At 41.2% G+C, this 20,384-nt stretch overlaps 1 protein-coding gene and 1 non-coding gene across 2 annotated transcripts in view; both read right to left on the bottom strand.

Annotated features, from left to right (window-relative positions):
• kpnb1 (karyopherin (importin) beta 1) overlaps positions 1 to 20,384 on the bottom strand; it is a 52,133-nt gene that overhangs the window by 9,217 nt on the left and 22,532 nt on the right. The window contains exons 10-20 of the mRNA XM_056287818.1: positions 15,791 to 16,015; positions 14,675 to 14,866; positions 13,887 to 14,017; positions 13,478 to 13,625; positions 12,805 to 12,876; positions 12,173 to 12,317; positions 11,544 to 11,626; positions 7,348 to 7,455; positions 6,868 to 7,011; positions 6,280 to 6,385; positions 2,186 to 2,300 (exon numbers count right to left, since the gene is read on the bottom strand). Of these exons, the coding sequence (XP_056143793.1) occupies positions 2,186 to 2,300; positions 6,280 to 6,385; positions 6,868 to 7,011; positions 7,348 to 7,455; positions 11,544 to 11,626; positions 12,173 to 12,317; positions 12,805 to 12,876; positions 13,478 to 13,625; positions 13,887 to 14,017; positions 14,675 to 14,866; positions 15,791 to 16,015 (1,469 nt within the window). The remainder of the gene's footprint in view (positions 1 to 2,185; positions 2,301 to 6,279; positions 6,386 to 6,867; positions 7,012 to 7,347; positions 7,456 to 11,543; positions 11,627 to 12,172; positions 12,318 to 12,804; positions 12,877 to 13,477; positions 13,626 to 13,886; positions 14,018 to 14,674; positions 14,867 to 15,790; positions 16,016 to 20,384) is intronic.
• Positions 2,818 to 2,964, bottom strand: LOC130120253 (small nucleolar RNA SNORA79). The gene has a single exon (XR_008810956.1). It is a non-coding gene; the product is annotated as a small nucleolar RNA SNORA79 (small nucleolar RNA).

Genomic DNA, 20,384 nt, shown 5'->3' with positions numbered 1-20,384 from the left:
GTCACACTCTCGGATCTACTGATGGTGCAGCTGTCATCTCCCGAGATCAGGGAGTATGACCCAACCAGTGCTGTTAATCTGGGGCACCAAGACTCTGTCAGGAGCAGGAGGCCAGACTTCATGGACGGTGCAAAGAGAGTGGCTGCTGCAGAGCGAGAAGTAGTCTGGGACTAGGGACGGGCATGTGGAGCACTCAAGTAGTTACAATAATACTGCAAATAAAACATGAAATCATACTTGTAACATTTTATCATTTAACCACTGACAAATTTTACATTAAAATATTTTTGCTTCAAATCTGCACATTTTTAAAAGCTCTTATTCAACACAATACCTTATTTTCTCATTGATATGTACTGAAAACGTATGTATGGCACAAAAAAGGCAACTTATTATTTTGGCCGGTAAAAAATATGCTTGGCCGGTAGATTTTTTCATCTACCAGTCCCCTTGGCCGGTAAGCCAAAAAGTTAATTTTCGACCCTGCCTGTGTGCGAGTGCTTGTGCTGCTATTGAGGCAAGATAAGAGCATGGGTACTTTAAAGAGAGATTTTAATATTTGGTGGTTCCAACACTTGAAAGTCTCTTTTTTTTCTCTCTCTCTCTCTCCACCGCAGTATCAATTTCTTCACTAAGATCTTCAATCTTTCCCTAACACAAGCCATTGTGCCAATCTGTCTGAAGTAAGCCATCGCCTCTGTCCCCACTAAAAGCCAGCTTTCGACAATGTAAACGACTAGACCGATCGCACTCACTTCGGTAGCCATCAAATGTTTCAAGACTGGTCTCACAGCACATTGAAGTCAGCCTCCTTCGACACATCAGTTTGCATACAGAGCAAATAGGTCTATTGAAGATGCCATCACCACAGCTCTTCACACCACGCTGAGTCACTCAGACCAGGGGAACTATGTAAGGATGCTCTTCATAGACTATAGCTCAGCATTCCATACAATCATTCCAGACATACTAGTCAGCAAACTGTCTGACTTAACCCCCCCCCTTCCCACCTGCACATGGATAAAGGACTTCTTCACTTAATGCCCACAAACTGTTAAACTTGGCCCCCACCCTCATGCTCAACACTGGCTCTCCACAAGGCTGTGTGCTGAATCCATTACACCATGCTCTATACATCTATGACAGCACTCCAACCCACCCCACTAACACCAACATCAAAATTCCCCAGACGACACCACTGTGGTCGGACTTATCACAGAAGGGGACGAGTTGGCCTATGGAGATGAGATCCAGAAATTGACAAGAGTGGTGTTCAGCAAACAACCTGACACTTAACACCAAAACTCATCAATGACTTCAGGAAGCAGAGCAGACCCTGCCCCACTACATCAGCGGGGATTGTGTGGAAAAGGTTCCAACCTTCAAATTCCTGGGAACCCACATCTCGGAGGATTTCTCCTGGTTAGCCAACACCACAGCAGTTGTTAAGAAGGCACAGCAGTGACTACACTTCCTGAGATTGCTCAGGAAAATAGGCTTGAGGGAAAGCTGTTGGTTGCCTTCTACTGCTTCTCCATCGAGAGCTTACTAGCGTATTGCATCTCAGCATGGTACGCCAGCTGCTCAGCAGCAGACAGCAGTGGTCTTCAGTAGGTCATCAACACCGCACAGAAAATCATCGGTTGCCTTCTATATGCTGCCTTCAATGTCTGCTGGAAGAAATTTGCAGCTCCCGCTGCCTCAGCAAAGCCGAGAACATTTTAAAAGACTCTTCTCGTCCATGACACCACTTGTTTCACCTTATGCTCTTTGGCAGGAACTACAGGACCATCAAAGTATGGACCACCAGATTTAAAAAGTTTCTTTTCCTAGGCCATAAGTACAATGAACTCCAATAAGCACAGAATGACCCCTTGTGTGCAATATATTGACTGTCTTTCTAGGGCATATCATTCATTCATACTAGTGCTATAATCACATTCATTCTAGTGCAATAACTATATTCATACTAGTGCAGTAATTATTCTAGTTCAATATGTATATTTACTCAAGAACAAAATCACACTATTTAAGAACCTCTTGTTGGCTGTGATTGTTTGGATATTGTGGTTGTTTTTGTTTTGTTTTATTTCCCTGTGTCTTTAATGCCCCGATCAGGAGCAGTGCTCTTAATTTCGTTGTATTCTATACAATGACAATAAAGGCTTCTTCTTTCTCCCCTTACCCTATGAGTCCTGCAGCGTCGGCCACCACTCCATCAGAGTGGTCGTCATCCTCTGCTATGTGGTGGATGAATGATAGGATGAACTCCACCCGAGGCTGAACCAGCATCACATCAGCTGAGAAGGGAAGATCACATAGGATGGAGGCTTCAAATTTGTCATATGAAAAGTTGCGAACAAACAGCATGGTTTGCCCCGCGCTTAGTGTGAAAGCCCACATTTAGTGTGAAAGCCCCATTACATTCAGTGCAATGAAATGCTCCTCTGTAGTTGCTCTCAAAAGCAATTTTTATAAAAGTAAAACAAGCTATAAAATAAAAAAGTAAAAACGCAAAATATAATAAAGTTAAAAACAAGAATGTAAGTGTCTCCTTAATCTACATAACATTAATACAATGTATGCAAATTACAAAGAAAAAGGGGAAGAGACAGGGTGTAGGCAGGCAAGGTAGCAAAAAAAGGTGGACTGTGATAGGACAGGTGAACGAAACAGGCTGAAACCAGATTGGAGGGGAAAATTAATCATCAATGACTGGGAAAAGAGGTAGAGAAAGGGCCTTACAGGAGAGCAAGGCCGTGAAGGGGATGGAGAGCGAAAATTTGAGCACAACATTTGATGTGATCAAAACATGAAATTTGTAGGGTCCCGCAAAACCAAAAGGGTATAAGGGGGCAGCAGCTTGCTGCCTGATCCCTTCTGGGTGAAACAGACCCTGTTTCAATCTGTGACGCCATAAAATCCACACTGACACACTTATAACAGGTGGAGGAACAGACGTCAGCAGTGTGTACAAAAGTTTGAGTTCAGTGGGTTTTTGGTGTTTGAGCAAGAGAGAATTTAACACTAAAACGACCAGGATTTCACTCCTACCTAAAATGACCAAGATTCAAGATTTAGTTTATTGTCGTTTCATTATGTACCTGCACACATAAATAAAAATGAATTGCCGTTTCTCCCAGCACACAGCAGTGCAAGAGAATATAAAAATACACATCCAAAAATTCCCTAAAAACAATTCCACTAAAAACATACAGAGAGAACAAAACCTAAAAAGCAGACAATTAACAACACAGTCCATTTAAGTGCAACACAGTCCATTAAAGTGCCATTTCAGTTTAAATGTTGACAGTCGGTGTCTGTCAACAAGTGACCAACACCGATGGGGGGGGCAATGAACTTTGCAAAGGAGACGATGCGACCAAAACATGTCATAAATAGTGAAATCACGCGCACCATCACACGCAAATTACAAGCGGTCACTTTGACTGCTCATTGTCGTTTTAGGTAATCTTATAACTTTTTTTTGTGCAATTGATCTAGAACACATTTTAAATGCAAATATATGCAATTTTAGGCAAATTCAGGGAGTGGCACGTCTGTGTTTTTTTTCTCTTCTCCGCAGATATTAAACTTCAAAAATCCAAAACGGTCATAATAACCGTCTTGGTCGTTCTAGTGTTAAGAGGGAAGTCTGAGTATTGGAATGAGCGTAGAATCGTTTATATGAATATATGTTGTTGTGTATGAGAGCACATGGTTTTAGTGAATGTTCATTGTTTTGGAAAAGTATTCAGCTCCCAAAACCATTTTCACATTTTGACTCACTAAATTTAAAACAAATGACAGATTTTTTTCTCCAGCCGATCTCCAAAACATTGTAAATCACGTTAAATAAGATAAACAGGGGCCTATAAAATATTGTATAGAGTCTAACGTAAAGATTGCAAATGCACAAGATTTGCCTGCACCAAATCCTTTTATCTGTGTCCCAAACAATTTAAAACTGCACGCGTGTGCATCTCATCCCACCCAGTTACCAACAAAAATAAGCAAAAAATGGACGACTCTTTCACGAATTCAGTAGGAACATCTTAATGTAAAACTAAAACATGCAATTTCACACTTTGAAATGGAGACACTGGATGATGAAGTACAGGCCAATAAAATATATTTGGTGGTTTTTGTCAGCTGGAGCTCAACAAAAAGGGAATATGTTAAGCTGCAAAATGTCTCAAAATTGGCAAATGCAGCCAGCTCTTACTGCAGCACTGTTATTACTTTGAAGAATTATTTTGACATGAAAGTCTAAGTGTAGTACACATGCACCCAAAAAAAACCACAAAAAAAAACCAGGGGGGACAGGGAAACCGCCCCCCCACCCCACAAAACACAATTGCAACGAGTATGATTTCAATTATTGCCATTTCATTTACATTCAACCTATCACATCTAAAATGTGTCTGAATTGTGGCAGCACTTGCTGCATGGTAGGTGGGACAGGGTCAGATTCATCCATCCTCCTTTCAGGAGAGCGGCAAGCCTTTTTTTCCTGTGCCAGTGTGCAACAAAAAGCACATGCACTAACAATGCAACACATTTTTATTGACTTTATAAAGAAATATTGAACTACGAAATGCAGATATCGTCAACCACCTTTTAGTCTTGTCTGTTTGACCAACAGAATGAGCCTGAGAATGCAAGTCATTGTAGTGCGGGCAAAGAGCCAAGTTCTAATGGGTAACCACTGTCATCTGAGAGCTGATAGATTTGCTTAGCATATGGACGAACAATTTACGGTAAAATAAAATGTAATGTAGGTTAATATCACACCACACAAAATGAAAACCTTCGACCAGCCAAAAAAACTACACAACAGTGTGATGGTTTGTGTACAAGGGTGGTGAATATTTCTAAACCTTCCATCAACTGTAATTTGGGAAAATCCAAAAAGCATGAAGTTATGCGAGTTGAAGTCAAGATCGGTGTTTTTCATAGAAGGAAGGCCATAAACTGTCTATAGGCTACATCTGGATGTAGGATTTATCCGATACTTAATTCGTGGATAAACATTTGCATTTTGATGGGGTGAAATGCATTCAGTGAAAAGGCCATAATGCTTTGTTTTACTACTTTGCCATTGGAGTTGTGATTTCCCACCATCTCCAAGAAGTGTGTATGCATGGGCCAAAATCTGCATGGCAGTACAACCGCATCAAATTTACTTTATAACTCCTACGTGTGAATAAGAAATTGTGTAGACAAAGATTGTGTGCCTACACGATGGTTATACTTGCCTGATTTTCAGAAAGATAGCAATTTTGTTACCACTCCATTTTTTGGTCTGAAGTTGCCTTCATGTAAGCCATTTTCTGTGCGTCTGTCTGGGGAGATGTATTTGATTTTCTCTAACAAGTCACAAGTGAATAACATATCCAGCCACTCTGACATCAATTACAGTTGACATTAGCTGTATTCATTTAAGCAAGTTCACAAAAAATGTCAGCCGATATTGATAAAAACATGCCACTGATGCAAAGACAATTTGCTGGTTAAGGGGGTGATGAATTCAAGAGTTCTATTCAGCCCAAACGCCAAAGTAAAACTGCTGCACAAGCAGTTCCAAGATAGACCAAAAATGAACGTTTTGGCTTGAACAGTAAGTGGTGTGTATGATGTGGTATAATCAAGTTACAGGGATAGATTTCAGCAGCATTTGAGTCATGACTGATGGGAAGATGAATGGTGCACAAAACAAGGAGATCCTGGCTAAAAACCTTCTCCCCTGTGTTAGAACGTTTAATACGGGGGAAAAAATTGTCTTTCTGCAGAACAAAGACCCAAAGCACACTGTCACAGTAGCAGTGGGGGGGCTTAAAATGAAAAAACTTGATTTCCCTGAGTGGCCCAGTCAGAGTCCTGACTGTAACCCCATCAAACATTTGGAGTAAGACCTCTGAATTGCCATCCACCGCCGCTCCCTAACAAACTTGGCAAACGCTTGAACGATTTGGAAAGGAGGAACAGGCAAATCTTGCTCCATCACGATGAGCAAATTTAATAGACACTTATCCAAAAAGTGACAACTTACGAACTGCTAACATATAAGCTTTTTAATCTTTATTCTTTAATGGTTTGCAATTTTCTCTTTTCATGAGCTGCAATGTGAAAAGCAGTGGGTCACAAAAGTTCCCGGTCAAATAGATCAAAATCCCAGGTTACGACAATCTTTTATGTGGGGAGTGGGGGTGGTGGGGGAAATGAGGGTTGGGGCTGAATACTTTTTCAAGGCACTAAACATTTAAATGAGTGTCTTACGGTGGACATTCTCTTGGTCTCCCTTCAGGCCCTGGATGATCCCAGTATAAGCTTCCAGACAACCCTCCCTAAGCTCATTCAGATAGTCCACCATGTCATAGTCCGTCTGCAAACACACACAAAATGATCAAAAAAATTACATTCCAATGACTCCCACCAGTCATTAAAAAAAAAAAAAAAAAAAAAATCACATGCATATGCAATTGTGAGTAAAATCATAACTGCAAACAGGCAATTTATTTGGGAGAAAAGCCAGGGTTCCCCCCCCCCTTTAAAAGTTTCAAAGCACCAATTTGTGATAGTATAGAGCATGCAATAGAGTATGCAATACTGTGACATCACAGAACTGCATTATCTGATACAATTACCTTCCTTTAGCAGATAGTGTGTGAACTAGACAGTCTGACCCAACCAAGAATTAATTTGAGTGGACACTGTGCATGCTAGGGAGGAACACAAGAAAATGAGGCCTGTAGCATTGTGTATGATTGTCACCTTGTTGATTTGGCCATTTGAGGCCTGATCCAGTGTGCATGACCATGCTGACTTGAGCTTGTAAGGGCTGCTCAAATGGTATGCGTGTGTTACCTTGTCAACCTGGGCCTGTGAGGCCTGTTCCAGCGTATCCAGGACAATCTCCAGGTATTTCTTGAATTCTCCTCCAATCGCCAGAGCAATGTCACCAAATGCCGACAGGATCTGAGGCTTCACAGACCTGTGCACGTTCTCATTCTGCACATTGAAACGCACATACCCAAAGCTAAGTAAGCAACCGACTTCCATCAAACCAAATATCATATATCATGTGGTGTGCTGGCGTCATGTCTAGAATATCTTATAGAAGGGACAGGGAAAGAGGGATTAAGAAAGCATGAAAACAGAAGCAGAAGAGAATCAGAAAAGCAGATTAAAGCAAAGAGAAGAGAAGACAGGTCAGCTGAGGACTGGATGTTGATGAGAAGGGAAATTAATATAAGGGAAAAGGTGAAGAGAGGAAGAGCAGTTGGAGAAGAGATGAGCAGAAAGATTAACGATAGAAAGATGATAGTCAACAAGCGGAAAACTCACTCCCAGGTTCTCCAGTAGGAGTTGCATGATCTCATCACAGTAAGGCAGAATGTTTGTCATCAGAGCTCTGCACAGGTCGCACACCAGACCCACTGCTGCAAGACACACCTTCAACAGCAGAATACACATTACAGCATGTGTGTTTACATGCACGCCCCCCCCCCCCCACACACACACCATAATGAGCTCCAGTCCAGAATGAGGGTATGCATCAGGGGTGGAAATGAACTTTTTTGTCCACCTGCCACTGTGGCTGGTGGATTCCAAAATCTACCAGCCACTCAATTTTTTTACCAGCCACTTTCTTGTTTTAACCGGCAGTGTGTAACTGCATGTGAAAAATAATAAAACAAGATCTACAACATTCAAGCAATAGGCTATTTTAAATATTTAAACTCTTAAAATACTATTTTCAAAATCTAGTTTACTCTTCTATGGTTTTCAAAATTGTGTGCACTACCTTTAAAACATTTAACATATTTGTCAAAAAATAACCAGTGTATCAGTGCCACCAAAATTCCCTTTATTATTACATAAACCAAGACTGTAACAAGTAGAAGGAATTGTGTCAGTATGGGTCTTAATTCAACACTTAATCTAACGTTAGTAAATGACGATTCCATTTGCTAACTACACATAACGTTAGCTAGCTAATGACATTACATGACAGCTATATTCTGACCTTAGTTCAACACTTAATCTAACGTTAGTAAATGACGATTCCATTTGCTAACTACACATAACGTTAGCTAGCTAATGACATTACATGACAGCTATATTCTGACCTTAGTTCAACACTTAATCTAACTTTAGTGAATAGATTTTTTTAAAATTACGATGTGTATGCATTGCCACACGTAATCTGTAAATGGCCTTCCTTTTTTCGCGATTGCGTGGGCATTTCTAAACAGTAGGCTCATCCTCTCCAACTGGGCCGTCTTCAGGCTGTTTAGTGCCTTCATGGCAGCGGTATCCTGTGGGGTCGATTTTCCCTGTACTATCTTTATTACATGGATGTGGCATTTGGATGATTCATGGTCTTTTATGGCTTCCAATTTTAGGTTTTTAGTCCCAATAATGAAACTGTTAGCTTTCTTGTTGGCATCCGAAGCGTGTTGACGACATACCAAACAGAACATTGTCTGGCTTGTCTCCTTGTAAACTAACTGATCACGGGACTCTCTGTCTGCCTTGTCAGTTATTCTCCACTTCTCATTAAAAAAAGTTTTCGTTTCGTCTTCGCCTCTTTAACCTGTGTCTCCTCCTGGGATGTTTTCTCTGCAGACCTCTTAACCCCTGCGATGTAACGCCACATTGTGTTTTCTGGCTCTCTCTTCGTCCTCGAAAGTGTCTGTGTGAATTAGCAGACTCGCAAGACAAGCGTCCCTATACTCTGCCTCTGATTGGCTAACCAACGATGGCAACAAGTACTAGCCAATCAGAGAAAGAGTAGGGCGGGTCATAGGGGGGAAAATAACGCAGATTCGCGATTCAGTATGTCACAAATTGCTACTTTTCTTTACCCGCCACCGTGGCTGGTAGGTTGAGCAAATTCACCCGCCAATACGCAAATCCACCCGCATTTGGCGTGTAGCGGGTGCTAATTTCCACCCCTGGTATGCATCTTCACAAAACCACAGCATACCAAAGTGTGTTCACACATAACAACTTGAAAGTAGCTGTTTATTTCAGTGTTTCCGCTAATAAAGTGTTGGGGGGGGGATTGTTACTCTACCCTCAAAGCCTGACACCGCCCCCATTACAAAATCCAGTCAGTTCATGTAACAAATTAACAGCACAGTTCTTAAGAAAATTGGTTTACTCAGATATTTTCCAAGAAAAAGAAAAGCAGACGAAGTAAACAGGGCAGGCATTTAGTTAGCTAGACTATGTGCCTATGTGCATAATATCTAGACAGGTAAAATTTTGTAGTGTAAATTAATGTTATTGCAATTATATGGGTATGCTAATCTACTACTACTTTCAGCTGCTCCCGTTAGGGGTCGCCACAGCTGATCACCCGTTTCAATTTCTTCCTGTCCTCTGCATCTTCCTCTGTCACACCAGCCACCTGCATGTCCTCTCACATCCATAAACCTCTTCTTTGGCCTTCCTCTTCCCTGGCAACTCCATATTCAGCATGCTTCTCCCAATATACCCTGCATCTCTCCTCCACACATGTCCAAGCCATCTCAAACTTGCCTCTCTTGCTTTGTCTTCGTCCAACCTGAACTGTCCCTCTAATATAATCGTTCCTAATCCTGTCCTCCTTTGTCACTCCCAATGAAAATCTTACCAGCTTCAACTTTGCCACCTCCAGCTCCACCTCCTGTCTTTTCGTCCGTGCAACTGTCTCCAAACCATATAACATAGCTGGTCTCACAACCATCTTGTAAACCTTCCCTTTAACTCTTGCTAGTACCCTCGCAAATCACTCCTGACACTCTTCTCCACCCACTCCACCCTGCCTGCACTTTCTTCTTCACCGCTCTTCTGCACTCCGTTACTTTGGACAGCTGACCCCAAGTATTTAAACTCATATGCCTTTGTCACCTCTACTCCTTGCATCTTGAAACATTCCACTGTCCTCCCTCTCATTCACGCATATGTATTCCATCTTGCTCCTACTGACTTTCATTCCTCTTCTCTCCAGTGTATACATCCACCTCTCCTCAACCTGCTCCCTACTCTCACCACAGATCACAATGTCCTCCGCAAACATCATAGTCCACGGAGACTCCTGCCTGATCTCGTCCGACAACCTGTCCATCACCATTGCAAACAAGAAAGGACGGGTATGCTAACCTAACTTAGAAAAACGTAGCTATTACTGTCACTGAAAGATAACAAGAGAATGCGAGAATTTTACCACAAATTAAAGCAGTGGACAGAATCCCTTCACTTCCTAAAAAGGCTTTTATTGTGAAACATTTACTGGAATGCGTTGTGGAAAATTCAGTGAGTTGCGCGGTTTCCATATGGTACTTCAAATATATAAATGCCATCGTGTGGCACTTGTATGTTACTGCAAAATGCAGTTCGGGAAAATTAACACATGAACTGCAGTGACAGAAATAGGACAGTAACACTATAGGTAAGTAATCCACAACAACAAAGTGTTGAAAATAGCATGATTATATTGTTGAATGTATTCAATTAAAGAGATGGAAATGTACATTTTGCTTAACTGGCATGTTACCAAGAGTGCATGCTCAATAATCCAGGTAAGGAAATCCCAGAGAGTTGAATCAGTTCATCTGTGATCCAAGTGACTTCTTCAGAGACTCTCATGCCACAGGAAACACTGACCACCCCCCTTTCACATTGTCCCCATGGCAAACTTTTTGTTTCACAGGAAACACCATTTGCTACTGAATATCCTCACGTCCCTTACAGCATTTGAAATAACTTAAAACTATAGGTTAAGCACTTTGTTGTGAGCTTTTATTTAATTCAGTTGCAATGCAATACTATGTACGGCAGTATTGAAAATGTTAAATTTCCACTTGTGTCTCCTCCACCATATTCCTCAAGAAAAACTGCCCACTGTGACGAGTGTTACTATTGTATTCACTTTGTACTTTGTATCACTTTGACCTTGCTGAAGAGGAAGTCCATTATTACGGTATGGATGGAGCCCTTGACAGCTAGAACACAGCAACTTGGTTCAATCTTGCTAAATGACCGTGAAAATAAATTGGCAGGGATTAAAGAGACACTAGGCACATTTCTATCCAAATGCAATGCACGTTTTAGTCAAACTTCTTCTGTGTGTGTGGGTGGGGGGATTCATGTCAGGTGTGTTGTAGTCTTTAGCGGCTTCTATGTGCTACAGCATCCCTCTATACAGGACGTGAGGGACTACATAATCAAAACATACACAAGGAAAATGGAGAGAGATTCGCAACATTTACTGGAGAAGTCATCAGGCAAATGGCAGAAACCCCAGAGTTTATCCCCAACCTAACAGTTTACACTGTTTTTATTAAAATCTATCAACATGTCTATTTTTTCACTTCAGGCAAGCTTTAAAAAGTTTTGATAATTTTTTTTTAAACTTGGCTTTGCCAATCAGCTTTTCTTACTTGCAGCTAAAAAACTAGACTGGCTTGATGTAAAAGCTATAATGCATCTATTGAGTGAATGCCATTCGAGAACATGTTCGGTGTGTGTGTGTGTGTGTGTGTGTGTCCTACCTGATATTCAGCGTAGTTCTTGAGTCCAATGCCCAAGAAAGGTTTGAAGGCATCCATGTATTTCTGGAAATCACTACCCAGCACTGAGGACAAACAGAAAACCCAACTGGTTCAGTAATTTTCCAGCTTCAAGCTCCTCTTCTGTATACTAATGAACTTATATTGTGATAAGTTAAAATTTCATAAACATAAAACATTGAATCCACTGGACAAATACTTTCAGTAATAGTGATTTACTTGTGTGTGAGAGAGTATTTGTGGATACATTTGATTTCGTGTGTATACACTGAAGTATTTTACTTTCATTCATCTTAATCCCTTGCAGCGGTCTAAGTGTAGACTATGGTCTATAAATGACAATTCTACTCACGATTGATCTGTACTAGGCTACTGGCACAGTGAAATATTGTTAATGGTCACTGATATTTCTGTCAAAGCTAATAAACAATAGGGGGAAAAAAACTTAAATCAAAGAATGAGGAATGGGATAAGAACCCAATATAGGCTGCACTGAAGGACTTGACATTGAGCATACACTTTTGAGGACCTGAAAAGTTTCACAATCACTGACAATTCTTTCCTGGCCAACTCTTTGCTAACTGTTAGTGTGAGTGATCACCGGTGTGTACCTTCCACAAGTGTCGAGACAGCCATGAGGGCATCCTCCTGTACCCCCCCAGAGCCTGCGGTGCTCTGGAACATTCTGAGCAGGGAGGCCATCACCACGTCTGAGATCTGCAGCGCATCCTGGTGCTGAACCTTACGAAGCACATTCTGCAAGAGGTAGTGTTAGAAGTTGAGCCCTACCCCCATTACCAGTAGGGCTCTTCTATCTTTAGCAGGGGACAATAAAATACATGTGGAGGTGCTGGTCACAGCTAATGCTATTGCAATTAGACCTGGTTCTCATAAGGTTAAAATATAATTTTTCATTATTTGGTCGCCATACCTGCAGAACAAACAAGTTAAGCTTGCAATGACATATATATATATATATATATATATATATATATATATATATATATATATATATATATATAAACCTTGAAAGTAAGCGCACTTGGCACGACTGCGTTGTAGTAGCTGTACCAAGTTCTTATGCATCATTAATCTTACTAATTTCAAGTTATTTAAACTCTTCAGCAAATGTAAAGATATTCCTGTGAAATGAAAAAAAAACAAAAAAACAATCCGTCTTTGAAAACACATGGAAAGATACAAGTGTTTAGAAGTGTTCGTGTATCCGAGTGCGTGATCTCACCTGAAGAGTGGCACACAGTAGCGACTGCAGGTCGTTAAACTGGATTCTGTCTGAGGTGCTCTGGATGTGAGACTAAGAGACAGGATTTTACATCATTGGCTATGAAATACAGCAGTTAACAAGTGTAGGCAATTCTTCAGCTGAGGTAGAAGGCCAATTCTTAAAATCCCAAAATTGGCACACTGAACTTTGCTGAGGCTTAACCCACTTTCAGGTTTTACTTATTTACAAAAATGGTATATTCACTGAGTCTGGCTCTCCAACTAACTACATCTATTCCAATACCCAAGTGATGCTTGGTGACTGGTAGACAACCAAGTGGGGGCAACGCATAAGGTAGCAGCAGGTTTCCACTGTAATGATCACTGAAGCTGAAATGAGAACTCTCTTGGAGACATTAAGTAATTGATCATAGGCAGCTAATCTTATTTGTCGCATTGACCCAACACACTTGTCTATCCATGTCTATCCAGGGCCAAGTATAATCAGGTTTCTTATTTTAGTATACAGTACACCAGCCGATTACAGTCACAAAATATTTTTGTACTTAGGCTGTTTACCTTTTAACCTTTTGAATACTAACTTGACATCACCATTGAGTCACCTTTACATATACAATTTCAACACAGGCCCAAATGTTTCTCTCTATACCTCGCCCCACACCTTATCTCACCTCCATCTGCAGGACCTGCTCCAGCCGCTCCATGATAACCAGGGTGGTTTTTTGGACAGCAGGGTAGCAGTCCTTGGCACTGTTCTTGACTATCTCCATTAGCGCCTCATAGGCTGCAGAGCGCAAGTTGTTCTGGTGGCCATCAGGCCTGGAAGACAGACGCACACATGCGCACACACACAAATGTAAAATAAGGCACTTATTTCATTTAACTAATTCCATCAGTACCATACCATGTTTGATATGTGGTAGGATTCTTACAAAAGCCAATAGGTTTTCCATGATCATAAGTATACTTAGGCTGACAAATTGTGCAGCCAAAAAAAAAGTATTTATAGAAGGTATTGTTTTACAATCATTTCAGTGATTCTAAAATACCTTAAATTTCTGTGTGTCTTCTTGTACCTACCTGTCTGTGGTCTCCAAAAGTTTCTGTACAATGATTTCAAAGGAAGAGGAGAGGCAGTATGTGCTAGGCTCCTCCTGGCCCTCCGCTACATCTGTGGCCTCGTATGCTGCTTCTGCCAGGCTGGAGAACGCCTGGGAGAAGGGGAGAGACGGAAGGTGTAGAGAGCCAAAGGACAAGAGCCGGGGAGTTAGAGAGGAACATCTATTAGTACGACTGTTTTTCTCACTTCCTTGAAGAAGCTGGAGACTGCTCTGCACTATGCTCTTGGCCAACTGAAATGTTCCATAATTATATTTTCAGGATGTCTAAGAATATTTAAATATCGTATCTTTTAGGCCTTGTAAAATCTGTCCAATACCAACCACTAGAACCTTGTTTATTCATTCTTGCATTAGGACCTACAATTTCTTCTTACACTGGCAGATTTTTGAAAATTTCTGAACAATTTGAACCAACTAGCTTGTTTCAAGGCTTTTAAATTTAACAGCCTCAAACACTTATGTCACAATAATTCATAACTGAAGTACACACGGTGAGGTAAAGATTTTGGTCAGTATCAAATATCAGGCATCATATTTACAACTGGGTAGGTAACTTAAGTAAACTGGACCATTTCACTTTAAGGACAATATTTGTCATAACACCCTCACCTCACCTAGGTCGTCCGTCAGGACGCCCCTTATAGGTTTTCGGTTGTGCATGTTTGTTTAAAGCACGGGGCGCTACTCCACATGCAGTTTGTCCTTACACCAATATGAAAACATGGGGTAGCCATCCTTCTAACTTACCCAGCAGACATTTGAGGCAACTCTAGGCTCTGCTCCCAATCCCTCTATCAGACACTGTAGCAACGGGGCCAAGTACACCTCATTGATGGCAGCTTCGGGCAGCAGTTCACAGATCCTCCCAACTGTCCAGGCTGTGGTGTCCCTCACCACTACACTGGGGTCCTTCATTAGCTCTATCAAGGTGGGCATAGCCTGTGAAAGGGGGACACAAAACATGCTCAGTCCATTTGAGACAACTAGCTGAAAAACTACAACCTGGTGCACGCGTTACAGCAAAACAAGATAATGAATGCAGAATAGTGAACCCTTGATTTAGTTTAAAACGTACAATGCAAGAAGCAAAGCAAGGCAACATCTGCAATACTAAGGCTTGAATTAAAAGGAGAGTAGCCACTTTCACACAAGCTAACAGAGAGGCTTTTATGACTGCAAAGCCACAAAACTATCTGCATAGAGATGGTCTTTACCTCAGCAAAGTCCATTAAGGATTGGAGTCAAGACTAAGCAGAAGCATTGAGCTAGCCAAAGAATTATCAAGCCGAGCAACAAGGTATACAACCAACTCATTACCTTTATGTCATAGGGAACTACCCAAGTATTTGGATTCTTGAAAGGTAAAACCCAGAATTATTGAATAGATTCTATTTCTAAGACCTGGAAAGGGGTCCTAGGGAATGATGGAAACCTAAAGCTTGTAGGACAAGCTGGACCAAATATTAAGAGTTTTAAATCTACAATATGGCTTATGCATGTAGGTCTCAGATACTGTGGTAGGGGTATACATCACACATTCAGCGTGGTGCATGATTTCTCATCACAGACCATACACACATACCTTGGGTGTGTGATTACTGTATTTCGAGCAAGGATTTGTGTGTGTTAGGGTAATTTAAGTAGAATGATTTTCCCATTTATGACAGCATGTTTATGTAAAATCATGCTTAGTTTTAGGGTTAGAAGCTTTGGTTTAGGCTTTTCTCATGAGGTGATGGGAATTAGGGGTCAACCGTAGTCAGGTCACTGACATAGTAAACGAATAACATTATTCGCACCTCCAAAACCCTTATGAGTGGCATGTTTACCCATCTAGCCAGTTAGTTAAAACAATGAAATCACCTGTATGACGAGGGGTTTGAGCTGATTGAGTTCAGGTCCCTCCAGGATAGACCCAAAGGCCATGACAGAGGCATCCCGGTAGCGCCAGTCAGGGTGTTTGATGTGCTCCTTGATGAAGGGCAGGACATGGGGAACCACATCGTCCTCACAACACGTTGACAGAAGCATCAGACACACTCCAGCCGCCTTACATGGGTTCCAGTCGTCGTCATCATCGTTCTCATCCTGCAGGTAAGGGATAAAGGGAGCAGTTGGACAGTGCTTGGGAGTGATGCTTACAGGCTTTAACAAGTCAAACACTATGATTTCAGAGACTGAATTTACCAATATCACAAATATGAATGTGCAGACTAGGGTTGGGTATTGAAAGGGAGTGCCATTTGGAATCCATTGAATTATGTTGGTCCTACCGAGTATCCATTTGGGGGGGGGGGGCCATTAAAGTTTTCAATACTTTATGGTAGATGACGTGAACACTATAACAACCAGTGCTGTATATAAGCGAATTCACTGACAAATCAGCATGAAGCTATTTGGGTAAATGGACTCGCAACTGCCTTCCGAGTTGAAAGTGGGTCTCACAAATTTGGTAAGCTACCATCGCTCTAGACAAGATGCATGGTTACAATTTGTCAAAACTGACAGCGATGCTGTAAAATGCAACCACTGCAAGGTTCAAGTCCGGGAACACCTCAAATATGATGAAACATCTGATCATCCATGATCATGACCATCCATGGCATCAACTTAAGACTGGCCAGCTGCACCATCTTTGACAACACTCCGCCTGGCAAGCGCGAGAGCACCACCACCAGTGCTGGTTCTTCTGCTGGCAATGATGAAACTATCCAATTATTTCGGTGTAACATCTACCCTGTCCAATGTTTTTGAAAGGTAAGGTTCTCATTAGAAGTTGGCAAGCTAACAGCGGTGCCATGCCATATTTCCGACAGCCAATTATTCCAAAACCCCAATAGTCCGAAAAATGTCCCAATGGACCGAAAGCCCACTTGTCCAACAGCCCGTTATCCCAAAAAGAAACGGCCACTGCTCCGAAGACCGGTTCTTCCAAAAATACACTCTCCCTGGAGTTGTTAATTCAGAAACTGGCAGGGTTACCCCAAAATCTGTTACCTGTCAGTTTTGTGACTCTGCCCTAAAAATGCACTATTTTGGCCACCCCCCAGATACTAATCCAAAATCTTAACCACACCAAATCCATGCCAAAAATTAACTGTTTCTAACAGAATGCCTAATCTTAACCATTTCTAATTTTATGCCTAAATTTAACCACATTACTCTGACTGCTGTATCCTGTCTGAAAAAGCAAGTTTTAAACACATGGTCACAATCTGATGGATCACAGATTTCGGTGTAAGATCTACCCTGTCCAATGTTTTTGTGAATCATTGATCTGAACTGGCCAGAGATAAACAGTAAAAAAGTTGATATTTCTGGTGAAGTAGAGATGACAAGTGCTTTTAATGTTACACCTCCTACTCATGCGAATTAGCAGTAAACGGTATCTTTGCGTTTGCACATCAAAATACACTAAGATATTAAGGTATTAAAAAAAACTGCAGGGGGAGTGTGTATTTTCAGAGCAACAGACCTTCAGAACAGTGGGCTTTTGTTTTCAGCATAACAGGCTGCCGGACAACTGGGGTTTCGGTCCAAGAGGACATTTCTCGGACAATCGGGGTTTCGGAATAATGGGTTGTTGGAACAATGGGCAGCCCCCCCCCCACCCCATAGCAGGTTAACGGTTTCAACTTTTGGTTCTAATACTAACCCCGATACTTGTCTAGCAAGTTAGTTACATTACCGCATTAGTTGGCATACCTCGTTAGTTAGTTGGCTTTGCATTTGCCTTTAACTCCCATTTCATCTTAAACTAAGGCCCCTCTGTCCAAGCCAGCAGCAGTGCAGCCCATTCCAACCCCTCCATGACTCTCTTTATTATGGCAGTTAGTAATGCAAAGGTAAGGAAAGAAAAAAGACGAATGCCACTATGCTGTAATCCACTCTATATTTAAGGGGTTGCATCCTTTCAACACAATCGAATCATCATTCTTAGGTAGGTTTGCAATGACTTTACTAGGGAAAGTAAGCATAACAGTCTTATATTTGTAAAATCTGGCTTGAGAAAGTAGAGGTACGCACTGGATGTTTGTAATATATTTACTCCAATAATGGACTAAACTAGCCCATTTCACAAACTAGTTCACCTAGGAGTCTGAAGAACTGTGTTAATTAGAATCAGCTGGTTTAGTGCTTGGGTGGGGCAATTACATGGTTAGTAGTGCTTCTACTTACTGAAGACAGGTTTTCCACCTCTGAATGAACAGTCTGCAAGACATAGTTCCTTTTTTCTCTATTAAGGGAGATGGTAGCAGCCCTAAATCAGCATTACCAGCCCCCATCCAGAGACATACTGTCAATACTGTAGTACCTGCTAGGTACAAGGTAGAGGGAGAGTGAACAAGGAGTTGAGGGAAGTGAAGGAGGCGGAGCTGACCTGTGATGGATGATGGATAAGCGTTGCAAAGGACCATTATCTCTCAGTGACGGCCCACTTCATAAAGTCAGGCAAAGTGATGGGAGAGAGTTCTTCAGACCAAACCCGTCTACCAAGTGCAGACAGGAGTGAATGTGACTGCAGCTTATATTGGATAAGTTTCACATCAAAGAGATGGTTTTGGTGATTACAATGGACAATGCCACAAATATGGATGTGGCGGCCAGGATAATGAGCTACATGAAAATGCCTTGCTTTGCTCATTGTCTTAATCTTGCAGCACAGAAGCTCTATACAGAACAAAGTGTTGACAGATGGGCAGCTCGAATCCGCACAGTGGTAGTTGGGGTTGAAGAAAGCAGTCTCGGCTAAACCAATCCTCAAAGAAAAGCGATGCCTCATTAGTATGTATCCAAAATTATTTTCAATAAAAAGAGAACTATATTTATATGTAGATAAATATCCTAGCTAATTACTGTTTTTATATTTTAAGACCTCCCTGAGCACAGACTAGTGTTGGATGTGAAAACCAGATGGAATACATTGTTCCTGATGGTTGAGATTCACTGAGCAGTACCCTGCCATTCAGGCAACTTGTATGGACCCTCGCCTGAGAAGGTCAATGAAAAGAGATAGGTAAGGTTGTAGAGGCATATTTGCTTTTGTATATGTTTAGAGCATTACAATTTATAGGCTAGACTACTGTACAAAAGGCTGTGTTTTCTTTCAGACTGGAAAAAAAATCAGACAAGGCCCTTAAGAAGGCCGAGGACCTTGTTAGTAAAATGAGAGTCCTGTACACGTCAACTCTGCGTTTGTACAGAGCATATCCCAACTTGCAGCCAGATTTTGCCAATCATACAGAAGCTGGAAGCCCACTTCAAAGTTGGAGACGGTGAGGATTCCTCTTACACTGTCAAGAGGAACATCTGGGATGACCTCTCTAAATGGTACAAAGTAAGTTCAGGGCGCCTGTCTGTGGGTCTTAAAATGTCTTAAATCAAAGTTATAAATATTAGGCCTTAAAAGTCATTAAGCTGAATTTACATGGTCTTAATTTCAACAAACATTTTCTAAGATTTTATTTATCGATTTATTTCTTAAAGTCTTGAAATGTCTTAAATTCAATATTACAAGTATCAGGCCTTGAGTCATTACATAGTCTTAAATTTGAATTTATAAGGTCTTAAAATCAAAATTTTCACAGATTTTATTTATTCATTCATTTCTTAATTAAATAATTTAATTAATTAATTAAATTACTGTGATGGACTAGCAGCCTTTCCAGGGTGTCTCCCCGCCTGCTGCCCAATGACTCCTGGGATAGGCTCCAGCATTCCTGGACCTGAATTTGGATAAGCGGCTTGAATAATGGAATTTAATGGAATTAATTAAATTAATTTTAATTAAAACCAATTCAGAATTAGTTTTTCTGCTGCAGAATCAAGTTCTGATGGCCTACAACACCCTAAGCTTACTTACAGTATTTCTTACCTCTACGCTGAACCTAATGTACCTATTAGGAAAATGCGTATTCTACATAAACCCAACTCCCTGTCACACCTTTATACCCACTTACCTGTAGAGAAAAAGCCAAGCGAATTCTAGTAATAATACTAGCAAATAGTGAGGTTAAATAGTGAGGTACTAGAACTTCCCCCACAAGTTTGACTTGAATGTCTTATTTGCTCTAACAAGAGCTGAAGATCCAGGTGTTCCTCAAAGAGGCCACCGCTTTGGAGCCGCAGTTTAAAGCTCAAGTCCAGGATGCTGTCATGTGGATGAGGTTTGAGAAAGGGGCTTGCTTGCGGTTGCAGAACCAGAGACAGGCACGTCGGAGGGGTTTATATTAAGCTGACAGACTCTCTTATATGTATCGAAGTAATCGTAAACATCTCTTTCCATTTACAAAGGAACATCAATCTGGTGATGGCCAGGCGGAGGAGAAAGAAGCAGCAGCTTTGGTAGAGAATGAGTATGATGGTGTGGATTATGTAAGGGCTAAGAAAAAATTACGAGTATAATCTCAATGCCATGCCACTGTCCTCTGAGTGTTGCTATTCTGAGCCATGTTGC

Source organism: Lampris incognitus, chromosome 10 (genome assembly GCF_029633865.1).
Source record: "Lampris incognitus isolate fLamInc1 chromosome 10, fLamInc1.hap2, whole genome shotgun sequence".
In the NCBI taxonomy this organism is placed as follows: domain Eukaryota; kingdom Metazoa; phylum Chordata; class Actinopteri; order Lampriformes; family Lampridae; genus Lampris; species Lampris incognitus.
Note: the sequence above shows the minus strand (reverse complement) of the source record. Positions and strands in the feature narration are given on the sequence as shown.